Genomic DNA, 15,000 nt, shown 5'->3' on the forward strand with positions numbered 1-15,000 from the left:
TTCACTGCACCCTATATATATATATATATATATATATATATATATATATACATATTGAAGAATGGAAAGTTCTGTACACACACACACACACACACACACACACACATACATACATACACACATACATACATATATATGATGATGATGATGATGTTGTTGATGATGATGTTGATGATGATGATTATGATATATAAATGTGTATGCATGTGTGTTTATGAATATTGTTCCAAATATTTAAATCTCTACACTATCTGGTTCCAACACTTCTTTAAGAGTTCTGGCATCAGTGCTAAAATTGGATTTGTGGGAAGAAAAATTCTTCATCAAGGAGGAACTGTCCAGACTGATTCTGCGTAAAATCAAGGTATAACTATTTCATTATCTTATTATTGTCACATGATCTAGGAGGGTCATAGGGAAAAGATAGGAACTTGGGAATTCATTATATTTGGGGGAATCAAAAACTGCAAAGATGTCAAATTTTTCAAAGACCTGCTGTTGTTCCAGTATTTAGTCAGCTATTCTGAGACCAGGCTCAGAACCACACTGTTTGTCATCTAATTTGTACTTGACATTGTTCTTACAGCTCTTCTGGTTAGTGGGGGTGGGGAGGTCATCTAACATAGCATTTACAGCACTAAGTTTAACCTCCCAAAGCTTCAGGCCTTGTGCCTATAATAGAAAGGATTATTATTATTATTATTGAGTGAGAGAGCAGTGCATGCCATCGAAGTGACGCTGGGGCAAAATATATGAAACCCAGTATACCCATCATGACTACCCATCTGATAAGGGTACACTAGGCACATGCATCACAACCATATGTGTGCAATATGGTTTCATACCAAGATAAACAGCACATGACCTTGCAGGTGGAACCCAGTTAGAATTTTCTTCTGGTCAAGTAGCCCATCCTGCTCAAAAGGTCTCTGAATAAGGGTTGTTTAAGGATGTTGAACGAAACACCCATGTTTCCAGAGGTGAATTATTCAAGTCCCAAAGAATCCCTCTCAACACATGGCTATGATGCTCCCCCCACTACTTCTGCTCATGATCAGAGATGCACATATTGTCAGCCACTAAGGGACATGCTCAACTGGTTAAGGTCAAACAACTGACAAGCAAATCTGTGGTATTGAGAAGAATATTTGCTGTAGTCCATCTTTTATACCAAGACAAAACAATGTACATGATAACCCTTCCAATCAGTTAAGATCAGAAGCCATGAGTGCCACTGCCTGGTACTGCATTATTGTTATTATTATTATACCTGTGTTTGTTTCGATATTAAGAATGAAAAAAATCGATTTTATTTGTAAAAACTTTTGGACCTGGGTTTGCAGCCTCAAAGCATATTTCATACCTGCCCTTAGGATTAAGGCACCAACCAGCAATTACCATCTTACCCGTCCATCCCTCTTCAACATTCAACACTTTCAGCTGCATTTAATCAAGCTGTATATAGGTTCAATAAGTAAGTGCATTTCACCACTTACAGCAGTAGGAGAACTGCATAATTAACAAGTGATTTGGTACTTGGTATTCCTGAGTTCAGTTTCTACCATGGCGAGGATCTTAGAAAATTGGGCATTTGAATCAAATAACAACCCCCAAAGATAAATGGAATATAACCAACTGAGCCTTTTCATGACACACAACATGAAGGTGGAGTAATCAGTGGAGGTCTCGCAAAATAAGCCAACAGCATTTCATATCAAGTATTCATTGAAATAGAGAAAATATTCTTATTCTTTTGATCTTGTTCATTTTACAAGTTATTACCACCACCACTACCACCACCACCACTACGACCACAACCCCGACCACAACCACCACGACCACTACCACCACCACCAAGACCACCACAATGACGACGACAACGATGATCACCACCACCACCACTAACACCACCACCATTATGAGAAACAGCAACAGCATTATTTTATTGTTATTATTATTACTGTTATTTATTATTATTATTATTACTATTATTGTTATTATTATTATTACTACTATAGCTGTGGTTGTGTTGTAATTGTTATTATTATTATTGTTGTTGTTGTTTGTTATTGTTGCTACTGCTGTTGTTGTTGTTGTCAGCATTATTATTATTAAAATGAAAACTTGTTGCAGACAGACACATCAAAGTGGGCTGAAATCAATCTGAAACTTATCGAGAGCAAAATAGAGAAGGACAACGTTGTACCAGAGAGTGAAAATTTGTGTGAACTTCTGAACAAAGTCATAGGCCATTGTACACCTGTTGGAACAATCACCTGTTTCCTGAAGACATTTGGCATTGATTATTACAGTCATGTCTCACTAACTATTGACAGCCATGTAAGAAACATTTTTAAGTATCAAATTTATCATTGACTTAACCATTTATCGATAATAAACATGTACAGTCATCATATCAGCTCATCCTTATCATAGTAACTATAATAATAATAATTGTTGAAATTATTAAGAGATGATTGATGAAAGTATCAATCTTCTCTTGAGTGAATGCAGTAAGCTAGCACAAAAAGAATATAAACATAGGTGAGACTGTGGAAGTAAATGAGTGCCTTGGGATGTCAGCTTAGTATGCAGATTCAAAACAACAGGAAAGTGGTATGAGTACAAAACAAAGCAGAGTCTGTGAGAGAGAATAAGAATTACAGGTCCCTATGTGACCTCCCTATAAAGACTGACTATGCTATTGAAATAAGAAGACCAGTTATGATTATAGAAAACAAAATTGTGTAAGATTAGAGACTTTGCAGCACCCTATGATGATAGAATTGATACCAAAGAAGTTGAAAAAATTGAGAAATATCAGGATCAAGTCAGAGAGCTGAGGAGACTGTGGAAGACCAAGACAACAATTATTCCTGGGTATTTGGTGCACTTGGCACACAAGCCAATTTGTTACCTGTAGGAATGAAAGAGACTGGAATTGAAACTTGCAGAAAAGTACCATCTTGTATCCTACCAAAATTCTAAGAAAGATTTTTAAGATTTGAAGAAACTTATCATCAAACCTCAAAATAACATTCCTTCTTATTAGATTAACATGTACTAGCTTAATGGTGGTCCGTCCTGTTGATTTCAACTTATGAGTATTGATAATAGGGAAGTGCCAGAGTCTTAATGGCTTCAATGCGATTTTTGGAGTTGAGTTCAATTTCAGTATGAGTCTTACTCTTCTGTAATACTCCCTTCTTATTTTTTCCTTCATAGTAGCATGTATACCATCTCCTTCATTTATCTCCAGGTATTTATAGCTTTCTTTTGGATCAAACTCTTTGATGGTAGTGTTGGTATCTAATTTAATGGAAGCTGTTTGTTTGAGCTTGCCTCTTATGAAAGTTACTTTAGCGCACACTTATCAATTCTAAATTTTTCTCTGATTTGTATGTACTGCACTCTGTCCAGTTCAAATCTTTTATTTGCTTTCTTCTTAAAGTGAATTTTATGCCAGTTCCACTACTGAAACTAGTTACTATCTATAGGAGTGTTTCTAGTTATCATCTGCAGTATATAAATTGAACTCATCCTTATATAACATCCATATGTAAAAGATGGTTTATTGTCGTTTCATGTATTTGCATCCAGGTCCAGCCTAGCTTAGCATATTGGTGAGTTAATGCCAGGCAGAAAAGATAGAATAATTACATAAAGACTTCATCATTGGCTTGCATTTTGGTGGCTGTCATTATTGTTTAACCCCAGGCCAAACCTCATTGAGCAGACTGATGATCAAAAGCTTTCAGCTGAAAACATCTGGCTTTAGTAAGGGTATCTAAAATTACATCATCCATTGTAATCTTCCATTATTTAGAGTGGTAGGGTGGGAAATGAGGGAAATTTGGCTGTTATTTCTAGTGAGTCAGATCATCATATAAAGGTTCCTTTGTTGGCTTAGTGCACAGTGTTTATATTGACTGCTGTTGCTGTGTATAATTGAATGATAGTGATGATGATGATGATGAGGGATATGCTATAGCAAGACAATTATTATTTGATTAATGGTTAAACTAGTGTCACAATCAATCAAATTCTTTATGTTTGTTTTTCTCCAGATTTCCAAGAAAGCAAAACAACTGATGCTTGAAATGGACAAATATCAGAAGAAATATTACCGAATCTCAGCCAATATCACGACAAGTTCTAAAGTATCTCTGCGACTGTATATCACTTTACGGAAGTTATGCAACATAATGAAAGGCAATTTTAGCCAAAGGTACTGCCAGAGAATTTCATGATTGCATGTAAAGTTTGTTTCACAACTATATTTCTTGGGTTCACTCCCACTACATTGAACCTTGGGCAAGAACCTTCTACTATAGCACTGAACTGAACAATGCCTAGTGCAGGGGTTTCCAACCATTTTTATCTATTCTTTTACTTGTTTCAGTCATTTTACTGTGGCCATGCTGGAGCAGCGCCTTTTAGTCGAGCAAATCAACCCCAGGACTTATTCTTTGTAAGCCTAGTACTTATTTTATTGGTCTCTTTTGCTGAACCACTAAGTTATGGGGACATAAACACACCAGCATCGGTTGTTAAGCAATGTTGGGGGGAACAAACACAGACACAAACACACACACACACACACACATACACATATATACGACGGGCTTCTTTCAGTTTCCGTCTACCAAATCCACTCACAAGGCTTTGGTCGGCCTGAGGCTATAGTAGAAGACACTTGTCCAAGGTGCCATGCAGTAGGACTGAACCCGGAACCATGTGGTTTGTAAGCAAGCTACTTACCACACAGCCACTCCTATGCCTATGGACACCTTTGATTACTCTTTTATTTGGGTGAACCCCCAGTCATTCAATGTTTAAAAACTACCCACCGAGGTCGACTTTGTCTTTCATCCTTTCAGGGTTGATAAATTAAGTACTATTTGCATACTGGGGTCGAGCTAATCGACTGTCCCCCCCCTCTCAAAAATTTCGGGCCTTGTACCTAGAGTAGAAGAGAATGTTTAAAACCTAGTTTTATTTATTTTATTTTTTATTTTATCTAGTTTCAGTTCACAAGCTGTGGCCATGCTCGGGCACCGCCATTAAAGAGTACAACAGGGGTCGCCACTACCCGCTGTTGGAGCCTCATGGAGCTTTAGGTGTTTTCGCTCAATAAACACACACAGCACCTGGTCTGGGAATCGAAACCGTGATCCCCCAACCGCGAGTCCACTGCCCTAACCACTGGGCCATTGCGCCTTTATAGATATTTCTATTTCTTTCAAAATTCCTATTTTGTTTTTCCTACATTAGATTGTCCTACCCCTGCTAACATGAAAGGCAGACATTAAATGATGATGATGATGGCGACGACGATGACGACGACGATGACAGCTTGTGTAGTTGAATTATGTAAGATGCTAGAGAAAGAAATTTTGTTTCTTGCAATATATCCCAATATGTAAGTCTAAAATAAAATGTTTTCAGGGGATCTTAGACTACTATTGTGGATCCCTAGCTTACTACTTTACTTGTGTGGACCCTGCCAAAATCTTATGAGGACCCTCAGGGGCTCATATTGATCGTGGTTGAGAACCACTGGCCTAGTGAGTAGATTTGATATATGGAAACTGAAAGAATCCTGTTATGTGTGTGTGTGTATATATATAAATGCACATACATACAGACCCGCCTGGCACCTGTGCCGATGGCATGTAAAAGGCACCCACTACACTCACAGAGTGGTTGGCGTTAGGAAAGGAATCCAGCTGTAGAAACACTGCCAGATCAGACTGGAGCCTGGTGCAGCCTCCTGGCTTCCCAGACCCCAGTCGAACCGTCCAACCTATGCTAGCATGGAAAGCAGACGTTAAACGATGATGATGATGATGATGATACATTGTGTGGTAAGTATCTTGTTTACCAACAACATGGTTCTGGGTTCAGTCCCACTGCGTGGCACCTCGGGCAAATATCTTCTACTATAGCCTCGGGCTGACCAAAGCCTTGTGAGTGGATTTGGTAGACGAAAACTGAAAGAAGCCCGTTGTATATATGTATATATATATATATGCGTGTGTGTGTTTGTGTGTGTGTTTGTGTGTGTGTTTGTCCCCCTAGCATTGCTTGACAACCGATGTTAGTGTGTTTATGTCTCTGTTATTTAGCGGTTCGGCAAAAGAGACCAATAGAATAAGTACTGGGCTTACAAAAGAATAAGTCCCGGGGTCGAGTTGTTCGATTAAAGGCGGTGCTCCAGCATGGGTGAAGTCAAATGACTGAAACAAGTAAAAGAGAAAGAGACATGTATGTGTGTGTGTGTGTGTGTGTGTGTGTAATTGTTCATTTATTCACTGGAGTGAGATTCATATTTCCCACAAATTTGCTGGTTTGTAAACAATGGCTTTTTGATGGTGTCGTCTGCTTGCATTCCATTATCAAAAAGCATGTTCAAGCTGTTTGTTGTTTGCAAGTATGTAGTGTTGGAGAGACAGGAACAGCATCTTGTTTGAAAAAACAAAAAAAAATCAAACTACTCTGACATATTCATGTTTGACTCATGCAAGCATAGAAAAGTAGATTAAAATGATAATGACGATGACGACGACAACGACGATGATGATGATGATGATGATGACGACAACGACGATAGTGATGATGGTGATGATGACGATGCTGATGGTAGTGGTGATGATGATGATGATGATGATGATGATGATGATGATGATGGTGATGATGGTGATAATGATGGTGATAATAATGATGAGGTGATCTGCAGCTAAATAACAACAGTAACAACAATAACAGCAATAACAACAACAACAATAACACAACAACAGCCACTACTACCGCCACCACCACTCATTCCCTTGTACACCTTCCATCATCATCATCATCATCGTTGCCATCACCAATAGGGATTATGTTGATAGTGAATGTTGTTACATAGTAAGATCCAAAAGATACCAGAATAGGATGATAGTAAGTTTCAAGCTTGTACACAACTAGCGTTTGTGGCTAAATTAGTAAATCATTTATTTGTCTCCTCATGACGATGTAAACAACCAGATGAGTTTTGTGTAACTTACATAACTAACAAGTTATGTAACTAACATTGCTTAGCTATGAAACATATGTAGTCTTTATTTACCTTTTCCATTGCTTACATCCTTATGTATATGTATTATCTATCTATCTATCTATCTATCTATCTATCTATCTATCTATCTATCTATCTGTCTGTCTGTCTGTCTGTCTGTCTATCTATCTATCTATTTTTCTACACACACACACACACACACATATGTGTGTGTGTACAGATATAGATATTATGTATGTTTGCATATGTAGATGTGTCTTTATATGTCCTTCATCTTGCAGAGAGCAGTTCTTGTTAGTAATTGCCAATTATCAAACATGGTTTCTGGAATCCTTGATCCACTGGTTGATGACGTTCAAAGTAGAATGCCAGAGTAGAATGTCGAGAGCACTAGAAATGGATAAAGACGTAAGTTTATCTCTTGTGTTTGGTTTAGTCAGTGATGTAACTAGTCCTACATGTTTAACCTAGTTTCCGGTACAAATTTTCTACCTGATGTGTTTAGCTGAGACACCCTGGTGCAAATTATAGCATGTGTTTATGAGTTACCTTATATGTTTAGCTTAGACTATGCCATATGCTAATAAATTATTGATATATTACTGGCAACTGGCTCAATTAATAAATAATTGATGCATTGAATAGTGTATGTCTCATGGTTTTTTTTTTTTAACATTTGATTTAAATTTCAGCTTTTAGCCAACACCTTGTCAGCATTTGAACTCAATTAAATATAGTGGAGAGTTATTTTAGACAGTACAGCGTGGTACAGTCTTCTGGCTCACCAGCTCCTGTCAAACCTTCCAACCCATTCCAGATGGAAAGCAGACATTAAATGATGATTGATGTTTTTTTATAAATCTCTTTGTGGACATGAAAGGAGGAATTGGTCTGATGGGTTTTCATCCTTTATGGGAACTTTTCAGGAATGAGTATTTGTCTGTAAATGTCAACAGAGACATTGTATTTATAGCTACTAGAATTAAGAGCCTCATTAAACTGAAAAGTTTGATTTTCATAAATAATTCATTACTGGCTGCTAATTAAACTACTAAATTACTGACACATTAAGCAGTGTATAATTGATACTATAATTTTACCTTAAAGTAAATTTAAATTTTTAACCAATACAGTATGTCTGAGTAATAATTTAATTTATAATTTAAAACTATAGAGTTTCTGATATGTTTGGCTTACTTTGCAATACATATTCACAAATGTATTCAGCACATATTCAGATATAAGGATGCCTCGTGTGTTTATTATGGACTGTGATGTCAGTTGCCTGATATGTGTAGCTTAGTCTGAAGTTCAGATTATTTCTTAATGTAAATAATCTAACATGCTTAGGTGAGGTCCTCGTGTGAGATGTCTGTTATGTCTGTGATGTAGCTTGTCTTTGTCTCAGGCACGAGATGCTTCATGTGTTCAGTTTAATCTGTGCTATAAATTGAGTAATGTTCTTACCTTGATCTCTGGTTACAATTTCTCATGTCTTTAGGTTAATCTCCAGTGTAAGATACTGGATATATTTAGTTTAGTCTGCGATGTAAGTTGTCTAATATGTTTAGTTTTGTCTGTGGTGTTTGCCACAACACACTTGGAGTATTCATGGAGTTGCAGGGGTTGACAGATATTGGTTAAGCATAACTGTACAAATCTGCCTTATGTTCCATTGCTCTGCATTTTCTGTAGGGGTTTACTATTTTAGACCTATTTTAACGCTCAATAAAACAGCCTCACAAAGCAACAGGGCTTATTCTTTTCTACTCTAGGCACAAGGCCCGAAATTTTGGGGGAGAGGGCCAGTCGATTAGATCGACCCCAGTATGCAAATGGTACTTAATTTATCGACCACGAAAGGATGAAAGACAAAGTCGACCTTGGTGGAATTTGAACTCAGAATGTAAAGACAGACGAAATACCTATTTCTTTACTACCCACAAGGGGCTAAACACAGAGAGGACAAACAAGGACAGACAAATGGATTAAGTCGATTACATCGACCCCAGTGCGTAACTGGTACTTATTTAATCAACTCTGAAAGGATGAAAGGCAAAGTTGACCTTGGCGGAATTTGAACTCAGAATGTAATGGCAGATGAAATACGGCTATGCATTTCGCCCAGTGTGCTAACGTTTCTGCCAGCTCGCTGCCTTGACAACAAGGCTTATTATTATAGTGGGCAGAGTTTGTGCTGAACCACTCCCACTCTCTCATCTCTCAAATTTGTGTTGGTCAGGATGCAAGATTTGTATGGAGTTACCTTTTCTTAGATGAGGAGCTAAAGAACTGAAGGGCCTCATATATCCCAGGTCCATTGGGGTATCTGTAAGTGGCCCTCTAGAAGTAATTCCATGACATACTAAATAATTCCATGACATACTAAATAATTCCATGACATACTAAATAATTCCGAACTAGGATCCTATCAGGTGCCACTACTCCATGTTAGAATAGGCCTGGAGATAATGGTAGCTTAGAGTTGGTTCCACACCCCCTAAAACCATCGAACTCTCAAACCAGGGTCCCACAATCAAATACAGTTTAAAGGACCCAGGACAATCAATCTTGTGTATTTGAAATAAACTGTTCTATAATATCTGATACTTTAAATGATGTGTTTAGTGTTAGACAGCAGTGTTAAACTAATGTAGTGCTAAACTGTTGTACGATATCAGATTATTGTTGAACTATTCATTAACATATGATGTGTTTAGTATTAGACTATTGAATGACATCTAATGGGGGGTAGTAGTGTTCGACTGTTGTGTGATATTTGATATGTTTAGAAGTGTGATATCTGATAGGTTTGTCATAGGTTGCCCTATGACATCTGATGCATTCAGTGCTAGATTGAGTTATGAAGAGTTTGACATCATAATTTACATGTCAAGAGCAATTAGTTAAGAGGTTTTTCTTTCGGCAGCAGATACAGGAGATGTGAATCAGTATGAAACACACTGATGAAGTTTGGCAGAAATAATGATTTAAAACATCTCAGAGTGTTTCAACAAGGACATATTATGAAACCATTGTTATTATAATACAGAAGTCTTGAAGTTGAAGTGATATCAAATAAAGTAAAGAGGTTTTTTGAAACTGGAGACAATAAAAAGGCTTCAAAAATCCGACAATAAATTTATTGGTCATAAGTATCAAATAATATTTGTCATATATTAACATCAATGAAATCAATAATAAGTAAAACAAATATATAATAATCACTAAAGATTACCGATTCTAAAACAGTTTTCCATTTCCAGTGCTGTAAACAAATCCAATTAACATATTTTATTTCCTACCTGATTATTGCAAATGTCATACTGTATTATATTTTCTGTGAGTGATATCTAGAAAAGGCTTCTAGAAAATGTCAGTAGCAAACAAATATTGTTGTACAGAAAGTCTGAAAAAAAAAAAAAAAAAAAACTGTAACCATTATGTTTTCAGTTTGATATTTTCCATTTTTTGTTATATCTATTTGTCTGTGTTAGTATGGGTTGGAATGTTCTACAAATCTTTGTCGTCATCACCATCATTGTTGTTGTTGTTGTCATTGATATTGGCATCAGCAGTTTTGGTGCTGCCACTGCTACCACCACCACCACCACCACTACCACTACCATCATGATCATCATGATCATCATCTTTCAGCACCCATCTTCCTTGCCTGCATGATCTGAGGATCTGAAAAGCTCAAGGACTGTGCTCCACTGTCTACTTTGGCATGGTTTCTATAGCTGGGTACCTTTCCTAATGCCAGTCACTTTACAGCATATACTGAGTAGTGCTTTGTTTGCATTACCAGCACTAGTGAGGCCACATTGCAGCTTGCAAGACTAAGATCCCTGTTGACTGAGTGGGACTACAATAGAGAGGGAGGCAGCTTTATTCTAGGATATGAGAGGGTTGAAGTATGAGAAGAGCCAGAACTGAGCAGGTTTCTTACTGCTGAGTTGCATTATATTGTAATGAGTCAAAAGTTTTGCAATATTTTGGTAACTTATGGCAGCGAGCTGGCAGAATTGTTAGCATGCCAGGCGAAATGCTTAGCGGTATTTCATCTGCCGCTACGTTCTGAGTTCAAATTCCGCCGCGGTTGACTTTGCCTTTCATCCTTTCAGGGTCGATTAGATAAGTACCGTTTGTCTGTCCTTGTTTGTCCCTTCTGTGTTTAGCCCCTTGTGGGTAGTAAAGAAATAGGTATTTCTTCTGTCTTTACATTCTGGGTTCAAATTCTGCCGAGATCGACTTTGCCTTTCTTCATTTCAGGGTTGATAAATTAAATACCAGTTGCATACTGGGGTTGATCTAATCGATTGCCCTGCCTCCTCCAAAATTTCGGGCCTTGTGCCTAGAGTAGAAAGGAATATTTTGATAACTTATTTGCTTCATTCATCGTGTTAAACAAAAAACAACAAAAAAAAACCCAGCCTAGCATTCAAAGTAGAGACCATCATATGGCACCCTCTGAAGCCACCTTTCTGCCAGCTCTTTGATCCTATGATGATGCCTTGGAGGCACATGGCTTTGTGGTTAGGATGTTGGACTCATGATCATAAGATTGCAGTTTCGATTCCTGGAGCGGGCAGTGCATTGTGTTTTCAAGCAAAACACTTCATTTCATGTGGCTCCAGTCCTCCCAGCTGGAAAAAATGAGTAACCCTGAGATGAACCAGCATTCCATCCAGGAGGAGAATTTATACGCCATGAAACTGGGAAACCAGCCCTCATGAGTCAACATGACCCAAGATGTTAACCTTATTTTTACCTTTTACACTCTTTTACTTGTATCAGTCATTTGACTGCAGCCATGCTGGAGCACTGCCTTTAGTCGAGCAAATCGACCCCAGGACTTATTCTTTGTAAGCCTAATGCTTATTCTATCGGTCTCTTGTGCTAAGCTGCTAAGTTACGGGGACGTAAACACCAGCATTGGTTGTCAAACAATGTCGGGGGACAAATACAGACACATAAACACATACACATATATACATACACATATATACAACGGGCTTCTTTCAGTTTCCGTCTACCAAATCCACTCATAAGGCTTTGGTCAGCCCGAGGCTATAGTAGAAGACACTTGCCCAAGGTGCCTTGCAGTGGACTGAACCCGGATTCATGTGGTTGGTAAGCAAGCTACTTACCACACAGCCGGTTCTTGACTTTTGGGGTGAAGAACTCCTTCACTGAAGCTTCCACTACTTCATGGTTGATGAAGTATCATGAGCACAAGAAGTGAGCCATGGATCAGAACAAGTAACAATCCGAGAGAGCTGGGTCCTGACTATATGGTGGGTGTGACATCAGTTTGATTCCCTTAAGTTCCTGGAGTTTATTACAGTGGTATGAGATCTTGTGTTGTCTTGCTGCAGAAGATCACGGCTTCTGTTAACCAATGCTGGGTATTTTTGCTACATAATGGCATACATCCACTCCACCTGTTCAGAGTACAGGTTGGTATCAATTATTCAAGTCTTTCATCCGTCTGGTGTTAATAATATAAAGAACCAGTCAAGCACTGACGTTGAATCATTGAACTAACCACTCTTTCACAAATTTCGGATCTTGTTCCTTTTCATCTTCATCTTCATTTGTTGTCAATTTTTCCAAGTTCACATGGGTCAAACAGAATTTGTTGGAGCAAATTTTCTACAATGAAACACGTTTCTTGTCATCAACCCACAACCATTTCCAAGCAAGATAATATTTCCTCATAACCAGACGTGGAAGATTGTAAACAAACAACATTACTTGTAGTATGATAGTGATGCTCATTAACTATTGTCACATGATATACATGCACATATACACACACATATACACAGATATCAGGAGCAAAGGGAGTGATCGCTTCCTCTGAGCATATTTTAAAAAACTGGTGCCTCTTTAACAATTGTTTTAAACTCTTTAATTACCTCTATTAGTAGTTTTAAGTTTCATACTTAATTACTTTGTTACTGAAACATGAAATTAATAAATGTAGAATACAATAAGGTATATCATAGGCACAAGAGTGGCCGAGTGGTTAGGAGCTTGCTTCCCAACCACATGGTTCCAGGTTCAGTCCCACTGCATAGCATCTTGGGCAAGTGCCTTCTACTATAACCTTGGACTGACCAAAGCCTTGTGAGTGGATTTGGTAGACAGAAACTGAAAGAAGCCTGTTGTATATATATATATGCGAGTCTGTGTGTATATATGTGTGTGTGAGTGTGTGTATTTGTGTGTCTATGTTTGTCTCCCCCACCATCGCTTGACATCCGATGTTGGTGTGCTTATGTCCCTGTAACTTAGTGGTTCGGCAATAGAGACCGATAGAATAAGTCCTGGTTTCGATTTGTTTAACTAAAGGTGGTGCTCCAGCATGGCCGCAATCAAATGACTGAAACAAGTAAAAGAATAAAAGAATTATAAATTAGGAAATATTTCATGACAGGAATGGGTTAAAAATTGTTTGGTATGAGTCATGGCACCATTTTTTTATGTGCTTGCTCCCCCTAACTTTAGATCCTGGTTATGCCTCTGAGATATGAAAGAGTTCTTTCAGTTTCTGTTACACAAATCTACTTGCTTAGCCTGGAGCTGTGGTACAAGACACTTGTCCATGATGCTATGCAGTGGGACTGAATCAGAAACAGCAAGATTAGGAAGCAAGCTTCTACATCACACAGCCTCACCATGTGGTTAAGAATCTTATTAGTTTTTCAGAAGAGAAGAGACGGTACCAATGGTATTTCATGTCCCCTCCCCCAACTACACACAACAGAAAAAAATCAATGCAGATGATATTCAGTTTGAACACTGATAGCTCAATGCCTGCAGAATAAGCATGGATAAGGAATGAATTACGCAAGATTTAACTCTTAGTATGTGAGATATACACGGGAAAAAGATATTTAGGATAAAATTTCAGTAGTTTCCCAAAGAAACACACTTAAATATTGGCACAATGGCTGAGAATTTCTGCTGCATTTAATATATTTTAGAAATATTTAATTTAAAACCTCTTCAGAAATTTTTATAGAGTTGTATGTAAGGATGGGAACCTTTCAGAAAATTCTTAAATAATTTGATGATCCAACTTTCTCTTATATCTTCCACTTTCAGATTGTGTTAGTGACGTATATGTTGAAATTTTCCAATTCCTCTGTGGATGTGCTGTCATGCTTTGCGAGTGTAAGTATGCTGTTACATTCTCTCAATTTTCTCTTATAAAGGTTTCCTTTTAAATATTAATTCTTTGATGTTTTCAGGGAACGGGCATCACCGCAAACCACCAATAAAATGTTTTGTCCTTTTTATTATCTAAAATTCTTTGATTTTACATTAGATTTAGCAAAAGTTGCAATGCATAGCCAAAGAATTTTGGTTTTTGATACTTTCGGAAACATTAATTTTATAAAACTGTTAAATATTTAATACTTCACTTCACTGAATGTTACCATCTTGGTTTGAACATAGTAATTCTTCTTCAACTACCTTTCATTACACTTCACCATCTTATCAGGCTGCATAGCCATGTGGTTAAGAAGTTTGCTTCCCAACCACATTATTTCAGGTTCACTTCCACTGCATGGTATCACAAGCAAATGATTTCTACAGTAACCCTTTCATTACATATTACCATTTTATCAGTAAACATAGCTGCATGGTAAAGATGTTTGCTTCCTGAGCATGTGATTGCAGGTTCAGGCATACTGCATGGCACATGATTCCTACTATAGCCCTAAGTTGACCAAAGTTTCATGAGTAGGTTTGAGAGACAGAAACTAAAACAATCCCACCGTTTCTTTTTGTTTTCACATTTCTCCTATGTACTTGCTTAGTGGACATTTTTCATGAGCCTGAATGATTTTCTGATTGTACATAGTTTGCTTTATGTAAGCATGGTTGAATATTGTACTTTTCAAGTATGAAACTTTTGTAGCTCC

General features: G+C 37.6%; 1 protein-coding gene across 2 annotated transcripts in view; it reads left to right on the forward strand.

Annotated features, from left to right (window-relative positions):
* LOC115216786 (protein unc-13 homolog D) overlaps positions 1-15,000 on the forward strand; it is a 527,921-nt gene that overhangs the window by 336,812 nt on the left and 176,109 nt on the right. For both annotated transcript variants that reach the window (XM_036504398.1, XM_029786361.2), the window contains exons 13-17: positions 274-364; positions 2,134-2,340; positions 4,068-4,228; positions 7,342-7,468; positions 14,177-14,245. In XM_036504398.1, coding sequence (XP_036360291.1) covers positions 274-364; positions 2,134-2,340; positions 4,068-4,228; positions 7,342-7,468; positions 14,177-14,245 — 655 coding nt within the window. The remainder of the gene's footprint in view (positions 1-273; positions 365-2,133; positions 2,341-4,067; positions 4,229-7,341; positions 7,469-14,176; positions 14,246-15,000) is intronic.

Source organism: Octopus sinensis, linkage group LG1 (genome assembly GCF_006345805.1).
Source record: "Octopus sinensis linkage group LG1, ASM634580v1, whole genome shotgun sequence".
Lineage (NCBI taxonomy): Eukaryota > Metazoa > Mollusca > Cephalopoda > Octopoda > Octopodidae > Octopus > Octopus sinensis.